The 24049-nt window shown below is 46.4% G+C and overlaps 1 protein-coding gene across 11 annotated transcripts in view; it reads right to left on the bottom strand.

Moving 5' to 3' along the window:
* Nucleotides 1–24049, bottom strand: part of MAD1L1 (mitotic arrest deficient 1 like 1) — a 511231-nt gene that overhangs the window by 240875 nt on the left and 246307 nt on the right. For all 11 annotated transcript variants that reach the window (XM_064153680.1, XM_064153676.1, XM_064153678.1 and 8 more), the window contains exon 13: nucleotides 18185–18241. In XM_064153680.1, coding sequence (XP_064009750.1) covers nucleotides 18185–18241 — 57 coding nt within the window. The remainder of the gene's footprint in view (nucleotides 1–18184; nucleotides 18242–24049) is intronic.

Raw genomic sequence — 24049 nt, 5'->3', positions numbered from 1 at the left:
CTGCCCATGGCAGGGGGGTTGGAACTGGCTGCTCCTTGTGGTCCCTTCCAACCCTGACTGATTCTATGACTCTATGAAACTTTGTGCACCAGTTGGTCCTTACCTTTCCCCTCCCAACCTGTTGGTTGATGCAGCAAAGCTTCATTTTTATTTAGAACTACCATGGCTCACTACCCTAATCCCACATTTAATTGTCATCCCACTGCAGATAACAGAGAGAATTTACATTTCCACTAAGGAGCAGAGGGGGTTGGAACTAGATGAGCCTTGTGGTCCCTTCCAGCCCTGACTGCTACGATTCTATCCAATATACAGAAGAATTGTAGAATGTCCACTTCCACAACCAGGCAAGTACCCTAAAAGGTGAAATTAAAACACTTTTTTCCCCAGAATGAGTACTGTCATCATAACATTTGAAGTGAGGAAAAGAGGAAGGATAAACATGGATAGATTTTGATCTAGTGTTTAATTAAATGCCATATCATTCTTCTTGCAGCCTTACTTTTAAACCTGCCTGGACAGGATCTCAAGATGGTGGTTCTCCTCTAAGTGTTAATGACATAGCAAACACCCACAGTGGTGTAAGAAATATGTTCCTTGCTGGCTCTCCCTTCTGTGGGAATTATTTAAAGATATATGGGATGACAGGAGGTTGTAGCCAGGTGGGGGTTGGTCTCTTCTCCCAGACAACCAGCAATAGAACAAGGAGACACACTCTCAAGGTGTGCTGGGGGAAGTATAGGCTGGATGTTAGGAGGAAGTTCTTGCTAGAGAGAGTGATTGGTATTGGAATGGGCTGCCCAGGGAGGTGGTGAAGTCACCATCCCTGGAGGTGTTCAAGAAAAGACTGGATGAGGAATTTAGTGCCATGGTCTGGTTGACTGGATAGGGCTGGGTGCTCGGTTGCACTGGATGATCTTGGAGATTTCTTCCAACCTGGTTGACTCTATGACTCTATGATTCTATTCTATGACACAGTCTCAAGTTGTGGCAGGGGAAGTATAGGCTGGATGTTAGGGGGAAATTCTTCACAGAGAGAGTCACTTGCCATTGGAATGGGCTGTCCTGGGAGGTGGTGGAGTCACTGTCCCTGAAGGTGTTAAAGAAAAGCCTGGATGAGGCACTTAGTGCTGTGGTCTAGATGACTGGACAGGGCTGGGTGCTAGGTTGGACTGGATGAGCTTGGAGGTCTCTTCCAATCTGGTTGATTCTTCTATGATTCTTCTAAATGAATCTCCTTACAGCTAGAAACCAAATCTGACTCGAGAGAGCTGATTTCCTTGGTATATTTCTGGCATCTCTCATTTGTGACCCATGTTTGTCCTCCTCCAAAACAAGCACTCCTGAGTCTCTGCAGTGTCACAGACCTGCTACTCTTCCCACTTGATTCCAGCAGGCTTCAGCAGCCCTGAGGATGAGCCTTTGCAAAGCATCCTCACAACAGCTACGGTCCACACCCATCTTCAAAACGAGACTTATCACAGGACTCAACCTTCTCAATCAAAGCAACCCCCACCGAAAACCACATCCATAAGCTTCTGAACATTCTGACACACCGCCCAAACTCACGACCAAAGCCCTCTCTTTGGGTGCTTCATTTCGGGCAGTAAAGGACTTCAAATCTCAAGTCTTTCAACTTGCTGCTAAAGTTAGAATTTGCATGTTGGTACAAACCCGGGGCCGGTTTATCCGCCCACATCATGCACACATATTTCACAGAACACATGCTGGAGACACGCAGTTATTACTTGAATAATGAGTGCATTTTAGTGAGGGGCTGATACAGCAATCTTGTCCTGCTGAAGTGTGCTTGCACGTCATTCAGCATTCTTGGAGCTGTAAAAAAGCAGGAAATGCTGAATCCATTATAAATGTCTAAAGGTTTAGTTAACAATGGGCTGATGCAACATCCTTTGAAAGGCCTTCCCTCAGCAAAAGAGCTGATTTTAAAAGGCAGAGATAAATAGGAACTGAATTGCACAGAGCCAGCATGGAAAGGTGAATTGAGAGGTTGTGTTTGACTACAAGTCTCAACACAATTCAAGAAGCTATTTAAATACATAAATATTTAAATGTATGAAAACCAAGCAGGCTTGGAAAGGAAGAGTGTGTGCCAAAAATAGACAAGAAGAGAGAAATGGGACCCTGAGTATGACCCACACTCTGAGGTTTGAAAACAGGCAGACTCCTCTTCCCCAGCAGTCTGATCCACCAGCTAGGTTAGTGCTGCCATTTGTGCTTCTCTCTAAAGGGTGTAGTAGTGACTAAGGATCTTATTTGACTCCCTTCCCACAGAGCAGCATCTCAAGACTGGTGACCTCCTGTTGTCTACACTCTTATGAACCCAGTGACAGTAGAGAACTCAAACATATATGAACACCAATGAGCTTCATTTGAGTGTCCAGCAACACTACAAGGTAGCAAGATCCTGGTGGCCCTTTCCAACCATAGTGATTCACAGTGATTAGATGCTGTGCTGAGGGATTTGGTTTAGTCAGGGACTTGTCAGTGTGAAACTAATGACTGGACTCGATGAGCTTGAAGGTCTTTTCCAATCTAAGAGATTCTGTGCTTCTGTGACACCATGCTGAGGCACTCCCATAGATCATTCTGCTCAGCAAAAGCCTCAGTGCCTCCTCTGTACTGACATTCTGAAGGGCTGCTCCCCTCAAACATCAGCAGAGAAGCACACGTGGGGAGAACTAAGCCTCACCAGGTTTCTCAGCGAGCTTCACTCTTCAAAGAAATAGGACAACACTGCCACAACCAAGTGCTACTTGCCACTGAAGAAACAGGCTAAGGAGCCTCAGATTAGCCAGCACATTTTCTGGGGAGAATTAATCCTCGATGCTATCGTGAAACAAAAGCAATAAAAGCACAGAAAATCAAATCAGATACTCAGTAACAAGTGGTTTAGAGCTACCTATTTCCTGCTTAACTGAAACAAACCAGAGAGAGTGATTGCCATTGGAATGGGCTGCCCAGGGAGGTGGTGCAGTCACCGTCCCTGGAGGTGTTGAAGCAAAGCCTGGATGAGGCACTTAGTGCCATGGTCTAGTTAACTGGATAGGGCTGGGTGCTAGGTTGGACTGGATGATCTTGGAGGTCTCTTCCAAGCTGGTTCATTCTATGATTCTATGATTTCCCTGGGTTTTTTTTCTCCTCTTTAAGCATTCCAGTCAGGACAATACTATCTAACACAGATAAAAGAGGAGCACATCCAGATAGGCCTTGAAAGTCCTTGAAGTGCCATGGTCTAGTTGATTGGATAGGGCGGGGTGATAGGTTGGACTGGATGATCTTGGAGGTCTCTTCCAACCTGGCTGATTCTATGATTCCTTGAAGGAGCCCCCACAACCTCTCTGGGAAGCCTGTTCCAGTGCTCTGTGACCCTTACAGTAAAGAAGTTCCCCCTTGTGTTGAGGCAGAAACTCTTGTGCTGCAACTTACACCCATTGTTCCTTGTCCTATCACAGGGAGCAAGTGAGAAGAGCCTCTCTCCTTGTCCAGGTCCCTCTGGATGACTTCCCTTCCCTCCAGCTTGTATGCTGCCCCACACAGCTTGGTGTAATCAATCTCTTCTGCCAGGCAACCAGCAACAGAACAAGGGGTCACAGTCTCAAGTTGTGCCAGGGGAGGTCTAGGCTGGATGTTAGGAGGAAGTTCTTCACAGAGAGAGTGATTGGCATTGGAATGGGTTGCCCAGGGAGGTGGTGGAGTCACTGTCCCTGGAGGTGTTCAAGAAAAGCCTGGATGAGGTATTTAGTGCCATGGTCTGGTTGTTTGGCTAGGGCTGGGTGCTAGGTTGGCCTGGATGATCTTGGAGGTCTCTTCCAACCTGGTTGATTCTATGATTCACAAACATTTTCCTTTCATTTTTTCTCTTAAAGGAGAAAGCTGAATGGAACAGAGTTCCCCATCTCGAGCCACCCAATCCGTGACACACTCGGTGTGCTTTTATCACTGAGCAGACAGGGCTAGAAGCAACCTTCCAGCAAACAGCATCCAAACAAAAAAATGTACTTGTGCAGATATTTTATTGCAGCTACACACGAGCTGGGAAACAGACATGTGCTGACTTCTGCTTCTCCTCAGCACAGAGCCTGGATTGTGGCTTCCTCTCCCACCCCCCACCCCAATTCCTGTTGCAGCAAAAAAGAGAGCAATTTCTCAGGTTTATACCCAATGTCATTCTATTGCATTTCCAAATATAATCTCCCGGGGAGAAGGTTTGCCTGCCCTATTTCCAATCTCCAAAGTTAATACACAGATTTATATTCCTTTCTCCCCCTCGCTCTCCTAAATTAAGAGCCGTAATTACCAGGAGCGCTCGCTACAAGCGAACAAAGCGCCATGGGAGAAGGAGCTGTCACCGCTGGACGTCTGCCGCAGCCGCCCTCCTCCCTGCCCCGTCCCCAGAGGATCTTGCTTATGAGGCGGTTTCTACCTTTCCCATTAACAGGGGTAGCTCACACAAAGGAGCACAGCCACCAACCTCTCCTCTTCCAGGCAGGACAATCATAAGAAGAAAGATTACAAAACTGACTTCAGACTGTCAAGGAGTCACAGAATCATAGAATCAGCCAGGTTGGAAGAGACTTTCAAGCTCATCCAGGCCAACCTAGAGCCCAGCACTGTCCAATCAACCAGACCAAGACACTAAGTGATTCATCCAGACATTTCATGAGCACCCCCAGGGACAGTGACTCCACCACCTCCCTGGGCAGCCCATTCCAATGCCAATCACTCTCTCTGACAACAACTTCTTCCTAACATCCAGCCTAGACCTCCCCTGGCGCTACTTGAGACTGTGTCCCCTTGTTCTGTTGCTGGTTGCCTGGGAGAAGAGGCCAACCCCACCTGACTACAGCCTCCCTTCAGGTAGTTGTAGACAGCAATGAGGTCACCTCTGAGCCTCCTCTTCTCTAGGCTGAACAACCCCAGCTCCCTCAGCCTCTGGTGCTTGCAAGGATGATTCCTCACAATTTCATCTTTTTCCTGTCCCTGGCTTTGCTGACCTTCTGGCCGACGTCAAGTTTCCTTGATGACAGTGGAGAAACTCAGATCTGTGATCTAAAAATTCAGCCCCAGTCTCATCCCTCTCTCCCCTCCCCATCTTCAGCACCCTCGCAAAAGGAAGATTGATTATTATAATCAGACTTAGCTCTGACACAGCATTTGCATTTTCAAAGCACAGCACAGTCATTAACTAATTCATCTACCCCAAGAGAGCCCTAACGAGCTTTCACCTCTCTCCCCCTTTGATTCCCAATCTGCAGGCAGCCCCCAGCTCTTCTTCAAACACCTCCCCTCTACATTGTGCTGCACAAACCCAACTTGGTGAAACTCCAGACAATCTCAGTGAGCCAAATTCAGTCCTGCTGCAGAGGAACAAGCCCTGCTGCCAGCAGCTGAGGAGGACAAATGCACGGGCACCCTGTTTAAACTGATTGCTCTAAGGTTTCCATGTCTCAGCACAATGGATTAGGGCATTACAGGAAAATATTTCTCCTCTCCAAATAAAGCCAAAAGGCTCCTGAAATTATCATGCTCCAGTAAGAGGAGCAGCACCTGTGAGCCTGAGCTGTGTGCCCAGCTGCAAGCATGTGAAGAAAAGGTATCACCACATCACAGTCTGAATTTCCAGCCTGCCCCCTGCACAGAACAAACTCTTTCCCAAACACCTGAAGCACACCTTTGCCCTAAGACTTGGCCTCCTGCCCCTACTTTAGTCTTGCACCCCAACATTGCCAGATGCCAACCCTCTCCACTTGCCTGCCTCCCCTGGCTCATCTCCACACTCTGTCCCAGCAGAACCTCAGAGCCTCACACCCCTAGGGGCTCCATGCAGCAGCCCTTTAGTGTTGATGTGCAGTGACATCTAACTGGAAGTGCTCAACCCATGTTCAGGTGATCCATTTCAAATACTTCTGACTGGAATGCTTAAAGAGGAGAAAAAAAAACCAGGGAAACCATAGTATCATAGAATGAACCAGCTTGGAAGAGACCTCCAAGATCATCCAGTCCAACCTAGCACCGAGCCCTATCCAGTTAACCAGACCATGGCACTAAGTGACTCCACCACCTCCCTGGGCAGCCCATTCCAATGCCAATCACTCTCTCTGCCAACAACTTCCTCCTAACATCCAGCCTATAAATATTTCTTTTCTCTCTTCATTTTTAATCTACATCAAACAGGGCTGTTACTTGAGCAGAGGATAAGGAGGCAGTATTGATACTGTTATCCTGCAGCAAGGCATTAAGGACCAAGACTTGGTATGTCACTTGGAGAGGCAGAAGGCTGTGCAAAGCCCTGCAGCTCCGAACAGCCCGAATGCTCCAGCTGAACATTCAGCACCTCACTTCTTACCCACAGGTGGCATATATAAAAGCAGGCACTGGCTCTGAAAGGAGCTTGTCTTTCTGGCTGAGGGACAGATGCTCTGCTGATGCTACAGCATGTTTGAAGGCCACTACCACAGACTCCATGTCAACAGCAAGTGATGTGCAACAGCGCTCATCAGATGAGCAGCACCAACTTAGGATGGTTTTGAGGGTTCCAGCCTCTTGAGCTTTGTTCCCCATTTCAGCTCCCACACCCAGAGGAAAGAGCAGACAAGAAGTTTCTTCCTCTCCACTTGCAGCCCTGTGCTGCCCATGCTCCCAGGCACTGATGAGACCTCATCACCACTACACGACAGCAAAAATCCCTGACAGTTCCACAGGCGAAGCCCTCTCTTTGCCCTAAGAGATGGCCTAATTTCCATGCTCACTCAGCTCAGAGCCTGTCTGCTGTTACCAGTCTCGCTCCACTACTTTCAGCAGTGTGTAGATGACTGTTGCCTTTAATTACTACCGAAGGCTCCTCCCACCAGGGAGAGCAGAGCAGCTGGTGTCCACTGAGAGGAGGGAACTCCAGAGTAATTAGCCTTGAATGCCTGACACCTTCTAATTGTTACTCCTGGTTAGAACATCAAAACGCACAGGGAGAGTCTCTTGAGGGAAGCTGTCAGAGTGTCAGGCTGAATGTGCCACAACCTCACCCAGTGGTGCTGGTGCGATGGAGTTGTCTGCTCTCTGGAACAGCAACACACAGGTCACTTCTTCCATGCAGCTACAGAAACCTTTGCTAGAAGCAGGTCTTCTAGCAGCTGTGTTTCACAGGCAAAGCAATCAGCACCTCTGCAAAGATGTCATCCCTCCTCCATACAAAGTCTGCATACAGTGTCCTATCAAATATACTCTTGAGGAGTTTCTGGAGCATTCAGTCAACAGTTCTCATTACAGAGCAGCGGCTAAAGCCACCTCTCATCCCTCCCCAGCAGTTCCCTTATTGAAAAATCATCACATAATAAGTCAGAAAAGGATCTGTGCATTTTGCCTACCACCTAGGAAGATCAAAGAGGAAAGGAAAGAAGAATCTCACAACCATTTTTTCCCCTTCAGCTCCTAACATGAATACAGTGGAATCAATCTCTGCTTAACATTGTAAGGGAGGAAAGGAGCCTTCACTGAGTGCTAGACTTGAAAACTGAACTTAATCCTCTTGCTCCAGCTCACATGGAGCAACCCACAGCCTGTACTTCAACATGCTTTTAAGAAGAGCTCGCTTTCTCCCACTACATCTCCAGCCCAATTTTGCAGCTCACTACAGCTGGGAGCACTGTTTCCCAGCGTGTCTCAGCAGAGAGAGAGAGGGGGTGAGCAGGGGCCAGCAAAGCTTCACGCTCAAGTTGCTTGCTGAACTCCCGGAGACGAGAAATACAAGGATGGGGCAAGGGATCCAGCTATGGGAAAGCAGCAGCTCTCTTGACAGAGCCTTCCAGCTGCCTCCAAAAAAGTGGCAGATGCTGAAAGGAGTCTTGTTCCCCAAACCTTTCCCACAGAACAGGCTAAGAAGAGCAGCTTGAAGGTTTTCTAGCTAAATGACCAATCCTGAGGCCCTCCTGAGACAATGAACAGTGGGCTTTTAATGCATAAGGAATGGGAAATCTCACTTCTCTTGCCAAAAAAGGAAAGGTTACAGGGCCCTGCCAAGACTGCTCTGCCCATTTTAGCCTCTCAGGATTATGCCTGCAGTCCCCTTCCCTTGCCAGAGCAAAAAGCAATTGCTTCTCAGATACCATATGTTCAGTCCTGGTGCCAAAGCAGAAACCTGGCATTTTAACCTTTGGTGAACACGTTCTTGCTGCCACCAACATAAACTCTGAGGTCCAGCTCAGAGGGGAAGAAAGGTGTAATAGCTGTGTAGTGGCTGACATTAGCACTGCACAGAGCATCAACAGGCCAGGGCCTGGCAGGAGCCAGGTTTTATACAGCCAGTCTTTAGAGGTTAATGAAATATTCATAAATAAGTTAAAATTCTCCTGACAAGCTCGATCCTGTACTACAACAAAGAGTTGTCAGCCTCAATTAAGTGATTCCAAAGAGGCAGGGCACTGCCATTCATTATTTACCAAGAGGTCACAGGAAAAATTCTGCTCTATGATCTTCCTTGTCTCTGTGGATAAATTGGGTTTTACAGCTCCTGCTGGAGGACTCCACTGCCCTGATAGGATGGCTGACAGAGACCCCAGTCTGCACCACTACTGCTTACCCCCAGCATCCACCAGCCAAAGGCAAAAAACACTGGGAACGAGCTCTTCTAAGGGCACCAAGACACAAAAAGATCAAGAGCAAAACAAATACTGTAGCAAACTGGTTAGGCTCTCAGCACAAGGACTAAGACAGTGTTGAAACTTCATGGGGTTTAAGCCTTTACCTCCCTTTTTGTAGACACAAAGCTAGCCCTGGGCATGAAAAGTATCCAGCAACCTTTGATCTGCAGGTTCCTCCACTGAACCTTCCCTCAGTGCCCCCCTAGATCCCACAGCTAGAGATGTTCTCATCCCCAGCATATGCTGTGCCTACAGAATCGCATTTCTCAGATCAGATCTCTCAGGATGGTCCTCTTCTGAGGCAGGAATAATGCCCCAGGACTGTGTAAGCAGGAGGAAATTGGTCTCCATCCTTCTTACAAGTAGGAGATGAGTTATTACTTTGTCCCATCCTGACATGACTGTTCCACACACCAAGTCTGCCTCTCCCTCTGTGGCCGTGCACTGGAAGCATGTGTTCCTTCTACAGCACCTCCAAGATGTAAGGCAGGGAAGAGAAGCAGACATTACAGAACTCCAGAGGTATCCAGGACCTCTCACCCAATTTTCCTCTACTTCTCCAAGAGCTGAACACAGCAGAGAGCCCAGGAAATTTTAGTTCATCTAAATCACACCACACGTATCCAAGGTGGCCCTTAAACATCTTCCAGACTGTGAGGGTGGATGGAAGCCTGGAAAATCACAACACCTGTGTGCATGTGAATTATGCCTCTCACACCTCAAAGTTGTTGCTGCTATAGTGAGGCTTCTGATAATATCCCTGTCCCACTTGTTTTATTTTACCAGGCGACTCAGTGAAACTCAGATTTGAGAGTGCCAACAGCAACACTGACAACAGGACCACTCTAACCGCAGCACAGCAGCGTCCTCCACGCAGGACTACAATCCACTTTCTCCTCTGCTCAGCACTGCCCCTTTCTGCCTCCCCAGTTTTTGTTCCAGTCACAGTGCTACAAGTCAAAGATGAGAGCACACTATCAGCTCTCAGCCTACCCCCAGGCTGAAGAGTAGAGCAGCTGCTCTCATCCTTCTCACCAAAAAGCCACTTGCTGTGTTTGTCAGTGACACACTCAGGTGTCAGAGGTACACCTGTAGCACAGAGGCTACCTAAGAAGCAGGTCATTGTTCACCCATCCCTTCTCAGCTTGATTTGCTGTTCAGGTTTGGGTCAGTCTGCTTTCCTGCAATCCAGCAGCACCTGTCCCAACAAGGAGCCCAAGGCAGCAGCAAGGCAGCTCTCCACTTTAAGCAGCAGTGTTTCCTCCTCCTGAATGTCCTCAATCTGCATCAGCTGGTGGTGCCTCCAATGAGAAAATGAAACACTCCTGTTGAAAGCAAACGGTGCTGCCGAGTTCCATCAAACTTTGACATTAATGGATCCAAGAGCAGGTTCATTTGTGTAATGGGACTTCCAACCACAACCTTTACTTCTTTTTAATTTGAAGGGAACATACTGTTTGATCCCAGGTGCCTGGCTAGATTTTTAAAGCAGAGAGAAACCACAAGAACTGACTCCTAAATCTCTTCTTCTAACCTTATTCAAATAGCTCTGGGATATTAACATGCAGAAGTGCAATATGGACTTAACAGCTCTCCAGTCTACAGGCACTTTGTCAGCACTCCTCTACCAAAATTCCAAAGCTTCCACTCCACTCTTTGCTTTGTCCACACAATAGGTGCCTCTGGTGTTACCATAGTGTGTTGAGCATGGATCTTCCAGCAGATGCAACACAGGCTGTTCATCATGCCCTGTGCTAAGGAGAATCCTGTCTCTGCTCCTCAGAGCTCAGTGTATTCTACACCAGGGGGAACTAATTTTACAGTACTTGTTTGCAACCAACAAACCACCAACAAAGAGATCTCAGCTAGGAAAAGGAGGAAAGTAACTCTCAGCACTTCCAACTCTCTCTTCCAAGGTCTACTCTACCTGGAGAGCCAAAACTCTACAGTAAAAATACAGGCAGGAAAGTTGAAGCAGGCAGATGACTCCTGCACACTCACCCCACTCACTCCAGCAAATCACACTTCTGCATTAACAGGACCACATTAAGTGAAGAGTAACACAAACACTGTGAAGCATACACAGAAGAAACAAGCACCAGCAGGCTCTGCTGAAATACAACTGCCCAACAGAGGAAAAAAAAAAGAGATGTCTCAGACATTGATCATGAAAACACATTTAAACCAAACAAAATTCACTGAAGATCTTGGGCTGAAAAAATCCAAACGTCCAAACACAATTACTGATAGCGCAAAGCAGGGAGGCTTTATCACAGAGGAGCATAAATAGATCAGACAGAAGTAGCAAGCTGGAAACTTGAAGGAACAGCAGCAGAATTGCAATGTAATAGTGCCAAGTCCCACCACAGCTAGAACCGTTCAGAACCATTTGTCAGTCAGGAGCTAGAGAGGACAAGGAGGTGGCTGGATTAACTGATCACAGGATGCACAGAGTTGCCCTGTGGCAGTGGAAAGGGGTAATGAGGAGTATGCAGTGCAAGAGCTGAGTTACATCCAGGACAGAGTATGTAGAAGAGAATTCTGTAGAAGCTACTACTGGAATATCATCTGGAAAGATGTGACTCCTCTGGTTACTCAGCTTCAAAGGGAAATGGGAAGATATTTAAAGATGCAGGATTCAGGAGACTGAGGAGCTTGTTTTAGAAGAAGACTGCAAGAGCTTGATTTGTTTAACCTAGACAAATGAAATGCTGGGGGAGAACAATTGTTCTCTTTAAATATGTCACAGTATAAATACGAGGGAGGAAGAACAGTCACTGTACTTTAAGGAGAACATTAGCACAAGGAGGGAAAAAAAGCATTATCTGTGCATGTATCTTCAGATGGAATTGGGAAGATTTCAGCTGTCAGAGCAGTCCTTCAATGACAGTAATGGCACAGAGAGCTGCTTCAAGACAAGTCTGATAAATTTATAAACTGAGGTGTATGCTGCAACTGCCTCAGTTACCAAAGGACTGGACTCCATGATCTAAAAGTCCTCTTTCAGTCTTCTGTTACTATATCATTTTGTTGCAGATCAGCTTTTCTTGCTGTTTCTTTATAAGCAGATGGATGCTTTTCAATCTGATTTGAGAACTGGGTATTTCCAATTGCCTTCTACACTTTATGGCTGTGACACTCGGCTCAGCTGTCTTGAGTTTGCTAGGCTCACAGAAGGGGTTTGGAGAGAATCTGACAAATGGTAAGGAGATTTGCTGTCACCTTGTTAAATCAACTCTGAAATGATGAAATACACTTTTGATAGACAGAAACTTGCAGGGTGACAGAGGTGATTCTCCCCCTCTACTGTGCCCTGCTGAGATCCTGGAGTACTGCATCCAGTTCTGCAGCCCCTATGACAAGAAGGATGTGGAGATGCTGGAGTGTGTCCAGAGAAGGGCCAGGAGGATGCTCAGAGGGCTGCAGCAGCTCTGCTGTGAGCACAGACTGAAAGAGTTGGGGCTGTGCAGGCTGGAGAAGAGGAGGCTCCCAGGTGACCTTCTTGTGGCCTTCCAGGATCTGCAGGGGGACTCCAAAACAGCTGGGGAGGAACTTTTTAGGCTCTCAGGGAGTGCCAGGACTGGGGGGAATGGAGAAAAGCTGGAGGTGGGGAGATTCAGACTGGACATAGGGAGAAAGTTGTTCAGTATGAGAGTGGTGAGAGGCTGGAATGGGTTGCCCAGGGAGGTGGCTGAGGCCCCATGGCTGGAGGTGTTTAAGGCCAGGCTGGATGAGACTGTGGGCAGCCTGATCTAGGGTAGGGTGTCCCTGGGGATGGCAGAGGGATTGGAAATAGATGATCCTTGTGGTCCCTTCCAACCCTGACTGATTCTATGACTCTATGAAACTTTGTGCACCAGTTGGTCCTTACCTTTCCCCTCCCAACCTGTTGGTTGTTGCAGCAAAGCTTCATTTTTATTTAGAACTACCATGGCTCACTACCCTAATCCCACATTTAATTGTCATCCCACTGCAGATAACAGAGAGAATTTACATTTCCATTAATGAGCACCACTTTTGTTCTTATGCTTGGTCTGCTGCGTTTCTTGCTTTGTTTAATAACTCTTAAAAAGAATTAAATGAGCTGCACTGGCAACTTAGCCAAGGTGGCTCTGTCTCTGCTGAAGTTCACTTCTTTCATATGATCACTTGTAAAGTAAAAGGCAAGAGAATTTCTGATCCTTGCCAGGCATTTCTTAGGTATCCAAAAAGCCTGGGGACCTGATGCAGCTACCAGAAAGTCTTTCAGTAATAACAAAATGGTTTGTGAACAGTGTGGCTCTGCTCTTGTTTATGTCTTGATGCATGTTGTAATTCCCTCAAAGCCTTTGCAGTTTTTCCATGTTGCCTTCCAGTTACCAGCTAGCTCCCAACCACACCATGCAGAGCATCCTCCAAGTTCCTTTCTTTCCTGTATTCCCCTTTTGTCTTCATTACTACTTGTGGTGACCATCAGCGCAGTAGTCACTGACACTTAAGTTCCTCCTAAACATTGTGGTTTCACCAGACAGAACCCAAGATTTGGCTCCTTAACTTTTCCTGACTTGCTGCCTTTAAACAAAGGTCTCCTGTTCCTTGCAGAGGGTTAAGCAACTCTTTTTCTCAAGGCAAGGAGCATTTGTTATTTTCATTTTAAAGTGCCTTTATTTCTCCTGTAAGGACACTCAATTTATGCCATTCATTCTGCAATGGCTACATCCTTGGATTTCAAATCTTCTTTACCTCCTACCTTGCTAAGCAACTCTTCTGATTCTTATATCCATTCTTTCTAATCTGCTAGAGGGTGAAATATAATTTGTTCCAATGAGCAGTCTATAGATTTCAGAGCCCACATGGGCCAAGCTGTCTTTTGAAGATGAAAACCAAAAGATACCCAGAGCATCTCAGGGCTATCAAAGTACAGGTGATGCTTTTTAATACCAAGCTGACTTCCCCCAGGGATTAATGATGGGGGAAAAAAAAATCTTGACATGAATGCCCCTTGCTACAGAACCAGACTGAAAGAAAGTGTAAGATCAGGGAGCACAGCAGTCGCACAGATGGCAAAGTTTGAGCCAAACAATTTCTTCCTGTCTATAGAGGGACATGAAAAAGGCAAATGAAAAATCAGAAAAACTTAACACATTGCCTGCTTCCCTCCCTCAGGGAGAAGATGAAAAAATAATATAAGAAACAAGAAAGTATTCTCCACAAATATCATCTTGGTGTGAGTGAAGCTAGCTCTCAGCTGTACTCCAGGAGAGCATTAAACTACCCTATCATGAGAAATAAGTTCCTGGGATCACAAAACAGGGAGCCATATGTGTCAACTCCACGAGCAATCTCCGGGTACATCTTGGAGACAAAGATATTGAAGCATTAGCCTCAAAAAAAGGAAAACTTTCAGTGCTGATAAAATGGTCCAGAGAAGTGAATATAGATGCACAAAAATGGCAAGGAGAAAAGTGTGTTTAGGCAGTTAAAAAGAAAAACCAACTAATTTCACAACACTAATTGCTCTTTTAGGAAATAAAAGAAACACAAAATGCACTGATATGTAGCACAGCTAAATCACCTGAGTCATAGAATCATAGAATCAACCAGGTTGGAAGAGACCTCCAAGATCATCCAGTCCAACCTAGCACCCAGTCCTAACCAATCAACTAGACCATGGCACTAAGTGCCTCATCCAGTCTTTTCTTGAAGACGAAGAGGAGGCTCAGGGGTGATCTTATTACTGTCTACAACTACCTGAAGGGGCATTGTAGCCAGGTGGGGAGTGGCCTCTTCTCCCAGGCAACCAGCAATAGAACAAGGGGACACAGTCTCAAGTTGTGCCAGGGTAGGTATAGGCTGGATATTAGGAAGAAGTTCTTCACAGAGAGAGTGATTTCCCATTGGAAAGGGCTGCCCAGGCAGGTGGTGGAGGCACCGTCCCTGGGGTCCTATCAGATTGGTGAGCTCTTGGAAGACTGGACAAGAACTGCTCCCTTACACTAGGAACACATTCAAACTGTGGCTGAAGAAAACTAAGTGCAGGGTCAGAGGGGGAGAAAAAGTTTTGTTGTCATCATTACACAGCACAATGCTAAAGGTATTTTTACTTGAATCAGAAAATAAATACCAGGTTCAAGTTCCCTGAAGGATATAAAATATTAGAGGATTTTTTATGGTTGTAATCACAAACTCATTTCTCCAGCCACTACTGGCCGTGTCTAATTAGGGCAAAGTATGTTAATGATGCAGCAGCACAGCCCAGAGACGTCTTCAGTTGCAATATTAATTGCATTTAGGGAAAGAAGCATGAATTGTGCTTATACAAGCTAATTAGTATGGGTTTGCTAATTAATACTGGAAAGTCAAACTGCCTTTGTCTTGTCAACTGCAATTAGCTGAAGATGTTTAAATTTCTTTTCTAGTTTTCTGTTCTTCCAGTAGTAACCTCCCTTTAGCTGACAAGCAGTGAAAGCACAGACTGCAGGACTCAGTGGCAGTTAGTGCAGCAAGTCCATCCCACATCTTTCCAGCAAGACCTCATAGAATCAACCAGGTTGGAAGAGATCTCCAAGATCATCCAGTCCAACCTAGCACCCAGCCCTATCCAATCAACCAGACCATGGCACTAAGTGCCTCAGCCAGGCTTTGCTTCAACACCTCCAGGGACAGCAACTCCACCACCTCCCTGGGCAACCCATTCCAATGCTAATCACTCTCTCTGGAAACAACTTCCTCCTAACATCCAGCCTAGACCTCCCCCGGCACAACATGCTCTGGTCCAGCTCAGCAACCCCTCTAGCACACACCACCCTTTGTTTTGTATTGTCCCCACAGACTCAATTCCCTGAGCTGGGGTTCTCTCCTCCCCAGGGACACAGAGCATGCAGGTACTGCCTTACTGAGACTATGATCCCATCAGATTTCTCCCACAAGTATTTTACTTTTAGATATCACCATGTACAGAATGAAGTGTTTTACAAGGGCATCTAAGATGCTCCACATCACACACAAGAAACCCCATCAAACTCCTCAGTGAGATCCTGTCAGCTAGTTCATTAGCTTCATTTCCAGCACTCTGGGGAAGGTGGCAAAGCCATTAGCACTCTTTGGGGAGGCAGCAGAGATGTCATCTCCACAGAGGTTTATCCCCAAAGCAGCCCAAAGACCCATCAGACTGTACCATAGCACCTGTCAGGCATTTATTTCCTCTCACTTAGGGCCATAAGCCTGTTTGCAGAGTGGCAGATGAAAAGCAATATCCACATCTGTCAGCACCAGAGCAGGACGAGCCCCTCTGCACCCCCCCAGCCATGAAAGCTTAATACCAAACAAACAAGCAGTAGCTCATGGGTGAAGAGAGAGGAGAGGGATGAAAAGGAAGGCAAGATGCCAGGAATCCAAATAAAGCAAACAATTGCTGCAGTGTCAACTTTGAGACAGTCTGGAAATCATAGAATCATAGAATCAACCAGGTAGGAAGAGACCTCCAAGTATATCCAAGCCAACCTAGCACCCAGCCCTGTCCAATCAACTAGACCATGGCACTAAATTCCTCATCCAGTCTTTTCTTGAACACCTCCAGGGATGGTGACTCCACCACCTCCCTGGGCAGCCCATTCCAATGGCAAATCACTCTCTCTGTGAAGAACTTCCTCCTAAGATCCAGCCTATACTTTCCCCCATATAAATGAGGCCATCTAGGTGAGACTGTGATCTGGAAAGGGAAGAGGAAAGAAACTCATGCAAACTGTTTAATGGCAAGGAGGAAAGTGGGCCTGGTGGTACAACTGCTGGAGCCCTTGTGCAGGCAGTTAATGGAAGAGCCTCATCCACATGGGACAGACCTCTGTACAAGTGATGTATCTTTCCCTATCAGGGAGATTTCACTCAGGGCTGGAGGAGAAAAAGTGAAAAGATGGACTATACTGTCAGACCCCTCCTGAAAAGTGAAAAACAATCTCTCTTCCTCTGTATGAAGCAATTTTCTTATAGAGAACACCATTCCACATGCTGAACAAAGCCCACACCTCACCATCTGCAGTCCATCGTCTGAAGCGCTACAGAATGCAGCCTGTTCATGTGAGATTGATGTAAGCTTTACTGGAAGATCACAAGACTTGCAGTTTTCCACTGAGTAACCCTTGGGAATAGGCACTGAACACTGACTGCTGCTTTATCCTCTGCTGATGGATGATGCACGCCACCAATTAATGCCTAAACACTGCAAGTTCCACTTTCTGCAGCTCTTTTGCTTAGCCTGTTTAATACAACAAACTTTTGAAGGCAAACAAATAACTCCTAGCCCAGGCTTAACGAGCCAAAAAGAAAGACTTTGAAATGTTTTAAAACATCCACACATCAGAACATTTAAACCATAACAGCAAATTTAGCCTCTGATACATCCAGTGAGCACAATGCAAAATTGATTGCATAGAACTGAAAACTATAACAAGGCAGGCTGTGAGGAGATCAGATGGTAAATAGGATTAATTCAGTTTCCTTTGGAAACACCAGTTCTGACCTGCATCACCAGAGAGAGTGGCTGAGCATACAGAATTGTTTGCCCTCAATGTAAGACCACCCCAGAATTGGAATCAATTAACACACTCATTACAGAAAATCTGATGTTGAAACAGCAAGGAGCACAAATTAAGGGGAAAAAAGAAACTAGCAGATGTGTGGCAGCCTATTAATAGTAGAGCAAAGTCCTGCCCTTCAGTGCCCCAGCAGAGCTTAGCACAAGTCTAAAACCTCTAAGGTTGGCATTGCTGTTTGTGATTTGGGGTTTAGAGCTGAACTTGAGCTAGCACCTATTTACTAGTCAGTGATACACGCCTATTTTTTCATGACTAACAGAATGAATTCAGTGTAAAAGACATCTAAAGAGTGAGTGTCTACATCCTGGAAGCCGCTCAGGTTTTGGGGGATTGTTTTGATGGCTAGAAAATATTGCAGGGATCCCCCAACTCGCCTATAAGCACAAAATTCAGTCCACAAAACAGCTTAGTGCTGGTATCTCATTTGTTTCCAATTATGAAGAATCATCTACAATGGTCATGAAACTGCACATAAACCTCCCTTCTGCCTGGTTTTGTGGTCTCTATTATTTTTGGTCCTTGAGGGAACTGCCAATAAACCAGACAAACCCAGCAGAAAATTAACAGATATGACAGCAAAAAGCAGTTTGTGGTAATTCTGCCACGTCTTATCTGCTTGTCCTTTGCACATTTGAGACTGAATCAAAGGCCTCCAAAGAAAGGAATTAATTCAGTATGAAATTAAATGCTTGCTTCTGATCTAGAACTGCTAACAAAGAGAAAGGATATTGCCAAAACTAGAAAGACAGGCTGTGAGATCTCATCCAGTGCTTGCTCCAGGTGAATACAGAGGCAGAGAGTGCCAAGAGTAGCAATGAGACAAACTTTCACGAGGTTTATTTGCCATTCTTTTTTGAGTATTTGGATCTGATCCATGGTTTAACTGAACTCCACTTTGCATATGTTAGTGCTCTCTAAAAACAATCAGAAGGAAGCCAAAAGATGAGCACTTACCATCTCTGCTCTTTGCTTGTGATTTCCCACTTCTTCCAGAACTTGTGAGAGCTGAGCCTTCAAGACAAAGAGGTAGAAAATGAAGTCTAGGACATATCTGGGGCTGTTTTAATAAGGCTGCACTCCTCCCTCCCAACCAAAACAATAAAGCCCAGAACAAAAGGTTAAGATTTTCACATCATTCAGAAGGAATTCTAAGCTTTGCTCTTCGTATATCCTATGAGTATCCCATTCCATAAGCCAACTCTGTCCCAAAGAGCCTGCAGCCTACATACACAAGAAAGCAGAGGTTTATTGCTGTGAAAGGAAATCCATTGGATTAGCTGTCCCAAATTCCAGTCCCATTGTCCAGACAACTGTGCCTCCTCTCCATTTCTTTGGATGGAACAGGAGGAATTTTCTCTTCCTCTTTTTGTTTTCCTCAATTTGAGAGGACATTTGAAATTTAAAGAATCTCAACTCAGCTTGGAATTACCTTCTGTTATCTCTGTATAATGTGGGGAGAAATGGGAATCATAGAATCATAGAATCAACCAGGTTGGAAGAGACCTCCAAGATAATCCAGGCCAACCTAGCACCCAGCCCCAGCCAATCAACTAGACCATGGCACTAAGTGCCTCAGCCAGGCTCTTCTTGAACACCTCCAGGGATGGTGAGTCCACCACCTCCCTGGGCAGCCCTGACTCAGAGGAGGAGCTTTCAAAGAGTTTCATGTAAAAGGCTTTGAAACAAAATGGGTGTTTTGGCGATGGTTAAGAGAAGCCACATACATAACTTCAGTGCTTCCCACCTTCTATTTCACAAGACTTTGCTAGCCTGCAATCAGCCTTCCTCTGGTAAGCAGAAAGTCTAGTTCTGGGCCCCTCAATTCAAGAGAGATGTTGAGGTGCTGGAGCATGTCCAGAGAAGGGCAACAAAGCTGGTGAGGGGCCTGGAGCACAAACCCTATGAGGAGAGGCTGAGGGAGCTGGGGGTGTGCAGCCTGCAGAAGAGGAGGCTCAGAGGTGATCTTATTACTGTCTACAACTACCTGAAGGGACATTGTAGCCAGGTGGGGGGTGGCCTCTTCTCCCAGGCAACCAACAACAGAAGAAGGGGACACAGTCTCAAGTTGTGCCAGGGGAGGTATAGGCTGGATGTTACGAGGAAGTTCTTCACAGAGAGAGTGATTGTCATTGGAATGGGCTGCCCAGGGAGGTGGTGGAGTCACCATCCCTGGAGGTGTTCAAGCAAAGCCTGGCTGAGGCACTTAGTGCCATGGTCTGGTTGACTGGCTAGGGCTGGGTGCTAGGTTGGCCTGGATGATCTTGGAGGTCTCTTCCAACCTGCTTGATTCTATGATTCTACAAAACTAATCACAACCAATGACAGAGAAGCTAATTTAAACACCACAAACAAACAAGCCAAGAACTAAAAAGTTTCCTACAAACTAAATCACATAATCTGAAGCAGTCATTAAAACTCTCCAGAGTCCCTCTAACAATCTCTCCCCGCACATGAAATGGCTCTTTTGAGTGCTACATCCGAACCGCAGAGAAACAGCAAGCAGTTGGTTACAGTGAAAAGGAAAACGTTCAGCTTTGAAGGGTAACTGCACTGAAACACCAGCAAACAACAACAACAACAACAAAAAAAAAAAATGACAGGCTTAGGATTTGGCACAGCAGAAGTTCAATTTTGCAAACAAACAATCAAACAGTTCAAGACTTCCCTGGCCCCAGAGCTCAGTGGAAAGTGAAAAAGTTACAGCCTCTTGCTGTGCAGGGTCTGGGCTGAGTTGACATTATTTAAGGCACAGCCACCCAAAGAAGATGAAAAGGGTTTTTGTACAAGCCTGGGACCTGGCACAAGGAAATGAAACACACTCATTAAACACGGCAGGAGATGCCAGTCCCAACCAAACACTGAGAGTTTGTACAAGGAAGAGAGGAGTAAAAAACAAAATCATCACCAAGTTGGATGCTGAAGCATCAGGAAGGTACAAATCTACAGACACCTTGGAAAGACTTTTTCTCCCACTACTACTGAATCAGGTAGAATGACAGCACCAGGCTGGAAGCAGGAAAATGTCAAATAGAGAGGAACCAGAAAACATCCTCAGAGCTGCTATTTTTGAGATGCCAGCACAACCTCTGTAAAACAGCCCAAGAACAAATGAGTGCTTTTGATCAAAAGCAACCCCAACTCTTCTGGTCATTTCTCAGTCTTACCTACACAAAGGTGGCCTCTAGGTGGGAACTACTGATCTATTCTGACCTAGATGCAGTAGCTTACAGTAGCTACAGTTTGCTTATGGTAGCTACTATGGCTGAATGTGGGGGTATCTGTTCAGCAGCCTGTCAGTGGTGATGACTCTGGGATCACAGACTGGAAAACACCAGCTCAATCCCCTGCCTGGAGCAGGGTCAGCTGCGTGAAGATTCTCAGGGCTCTTGGTCAGTGAGGCTCTGAGTATCTCCAGGGAGACAAACTCCAAAACCTATCTGAGCAACCTGTGGCAAGCTTTGGTAACCTTTGCAGTGGAAATATTCCTCTTTCTGGGGACTGAGTGGCTGGAGAGCAGCCAGGAAGAAAGGGACCTGAGGGTACTGGTAGATAGTAGCTGAAGATGAGCCAGCAGTGTGCCCAGGTGGCCAAGAGAGCCAATGGCATCCTGGCCTGCATCAGGAACAGTGTGGCCAGCAGGACAAGGGAGGTTATTCTTCCTCTGTACTCAACACTGGTCAGGCCACACCTTGAGTGCTGTGTCCAGTTCTGGGCTCCTCAATTCAAGAGAGATGTTGAGGGGCTAAAACATGTCCAGAGAAGGACAATGAAGCTGGTGAGGGGCCTGGAGCAGAGCCCTGTGAGGAGAGGCTGAGGGAGCTGGGGGTGTGCAGCCTGCAGAAGAGGAGGCTCAGGGCAGACCTCATTGCTGTCTGCAACTCCCTGAAAGGAGGCTGTAGCCAGGTGGGGTTGGGCTCTTCTCCTAGGCTACCAGCAACAGAACAAGGGGACACAGCCTCAAGCTGTGCCAGGGGAGGTCTAGGCTGGATGTTAGGAGGGAGTTGTTGGCAGAGAGAGTGATTGGCATTGGAATGGGCTGCCCAGGGAGGTGGTGGAGGCACCAACCCTGGAGGTGTTGAAGCAAAGCCTGGCTGAGGCACTTAGTGCCATGGTCTGGTTGACTGGACAGGGCTGGGTGCTAGGTTGGACTGGGTGATCTGGGTGGTCTCTTCCAACCTGGCTGATTCTATGATTCTATGATCAAGACAACAGTGCCCTAGGAACCTGTTTAACTTGATGGATATAAAAGCATTTTAAAGTATAAGACCTTGACACAATTCAGGGGGGAAAAAAAGATAGAAAAGGCTCTGACACATTTGACTGCAGGGAAAAAAAAAAACCTTTTAGATGGGAATGAAATAATACAAATGGATGAGAGAAATTGTAAATACAGGTACAAAATATCCCATATACATAATATGGCTTGGGGAAAAGAAACAAAGACAAACCTCTCAAGCTGCTATGCCAGCAGAGACCTAGAGGGAAACCTGGACAGTAAGTTCAAACAGCAGCATCATAACAGCAGATCAATATGATTTGAAGAAGCAATTAAGTGTGAATTCAATCACAATGTACATTTTCTTCATTGCACTCATTTCTGGGCAGCTCATCTCAAAAGGGAAGAGTAGCTAACTAGTGGGAATTGAGAGAACAGCAACTAAACTGACTAGATTGCTGGGAGAAATGATTTATGAAGATTAAAAGATTTTAAAACGTATGGTTTGACTGCAGCTCTCACAGAAGAGCAAAAGGGACATATTTAATGCACTGGGAGCTGTTACAATGATACAGCTGGGAAAAAAGGAAGCTTTCCCAGCACAGCTGACACTGTGCTCCCAGACTGAAGCAGGGACACCCCCCAACACTTCCACACTTCTTTGCCACAAGCATCTGTGGGAGCACAAGACAAAGCCCAAACTTTTGGTGGCATCCCCTGTGCCTTCTCTTGCCTGGCTGTGAAGCAGATGATGTGACTGCTTTATCACATCCAGTTTGTAAACATTAGCCCTACCCCAGACTTTTTATTAGCTTAAATCAAATATTGAACCTAGCTCAGCTGTTAGAGGACAGCTGCTTGCAAAGTGATTCACTGCCATATTCCTTCTAGGCCACAAGAAAATACAACCTAATCACCAGCAGCATGACAGATGCACACATTTTTAATTATGAAGAAGAAATCAGGCTTTGAACTTATCCCCACATCTCACTTAATCAGAGTGTTCTGGAGGAGCTGCCAACCACCACAGCCCTGGATCAGGGTCTGCCAGCGTGCTGAGCCCTTCCACCCAGCCCCGGGCCACTACCAGGAATGGCTGGAAAGCAATTGTGGAGAACTCCACTGCTTCTTGGAATTCACCTTTCCAGGACTGAGCTGTTGGATTTCTCAGAATCATAGAATCATACAATCAATCAGGTTGGAACAATCACTTCTGGTCACCTGCAGCAAACAAAAGCATGAGCAGTGAATCTGAGGTATTTAGGGTGTTTAGGAAGAAGACAGCACACAGAGTCCACGACCCCTGCACCAGCAGGCATGTGAGGGCTCTCTGCAGCAGGTGCTGGAGCATTTTGCCAATCCCACCTCAGAACTTCACACTGGGAAGGAGCAATGTCCTCCTTACAGGTAGCTCAGGTCTGGTTTAGAGGCTTTTCAACTGATCACATTCACCCTGGTATCTCAGGAAGCTCTCAGTGGGACAGATTTGTGTGCTGAATTTTCAGGCCATGCATCAGAGTTAACTTAAAGGTGCAAGGAAATTCTCATTACTCAACACACATATTCAACTCCCATGGATCACCTAACTCAAGCATTATGAAATCTGATAAGCAAACAGATATTAAGAATCAGATTTACAAATACACATAAAGGCCAATTTGCCCACTGAAGGCAGCACAAGCAGGTAAAGAAAAATCAAATAGCAAAGCAGGGGAGAGGGAAAAAAAACCCTCTCAAGTATTCAGTCAATTATGTTAAGCCTTCAAAAAACGGGTTTGTCAATTGCCAGCATTAATCTTACATGACAACACAGTCTAATCTACTGTCAGTGCTACTGTCATCCTCAAAAGAGAGTGGCAAGAAGGGAAAGATAACCTGTGCTCTGGCCTCGCTGGGATACCGCAGCTCGGGGCTGAAAGAGGAGCAGGAATGGTTTCCAAGGAGAGGAACCGACTCGGCTCCCAAGGAGACATTGCTGAATTGTTTAGCTTGCTTCCCTGCATCAGTAATTCCTCTTCTACACCTTCCAAAAGTCAGCCTTCGGCGAGAATGCTGGAGAAGGAGGATTTAATGAATGAAAGTAAAGCGGTCTGGTGGTTCCGAGGCAGATGCTAACACCCAACTGCATCAGCAGTCCCACACTGGGCTCTGGGGGCTGGACTGTCTACAGCTACCTGAGGGGTGGCTGTGGCCAGGGGGAGGTTGCTCTCTTCTCTCAGGTGGCCAGCACGAGAACAAGAGGACACAGCCTCAAGCTGTGCCGGGGGAAATTTAGGCTGGAGGTGAGGAGAAAGTTCTTCACTGAGAGAGTCATTGGACACTGGAATGGGCTGCCCGGGGAGGTGGTGGAGTCGCCGTCCCTGGGGGTGTTCAAGGCAGGATTGGACGTGGCACTTGGTGCCATGGTCTAGCCTTGAGCTCTGTGGTAAAGGGTTGGACTTGATGATCTGTGAGGTCTCTTTCAACCTTGGTGATACTGTGATACTGTGACTGCCCTGAGAGGCAAGGGGCTCTAATGTGAGAATGGCTCCTAGGAAAAAATTAGCTGCTCAATCTCTAACCAACAGTCTTCCTCTGCACAACAATACCCTCCACTCTACAGG

This window comes from Pogoniulus pusillus, chromosome 13 (assembly GCF_015220805.1).
Source record: "Pogoniulus pusillus isolate bPogPus1 chromosome 13, bPogPus1.pri, whole genome shotgun sequence".
In the NCBI taxonomy this organism is placed as follows: domain Eukaryota; kingdom Metazoa; phylum Chordata; class Aves; order Piciformes; family Lybiidae; genus Pogoniulus; species Pogoniulus pusillus.
Note: the sequence above shows the minus strand (reverse complement) of the source record. Positions and strands in the feature narration are given on the sequence as shown.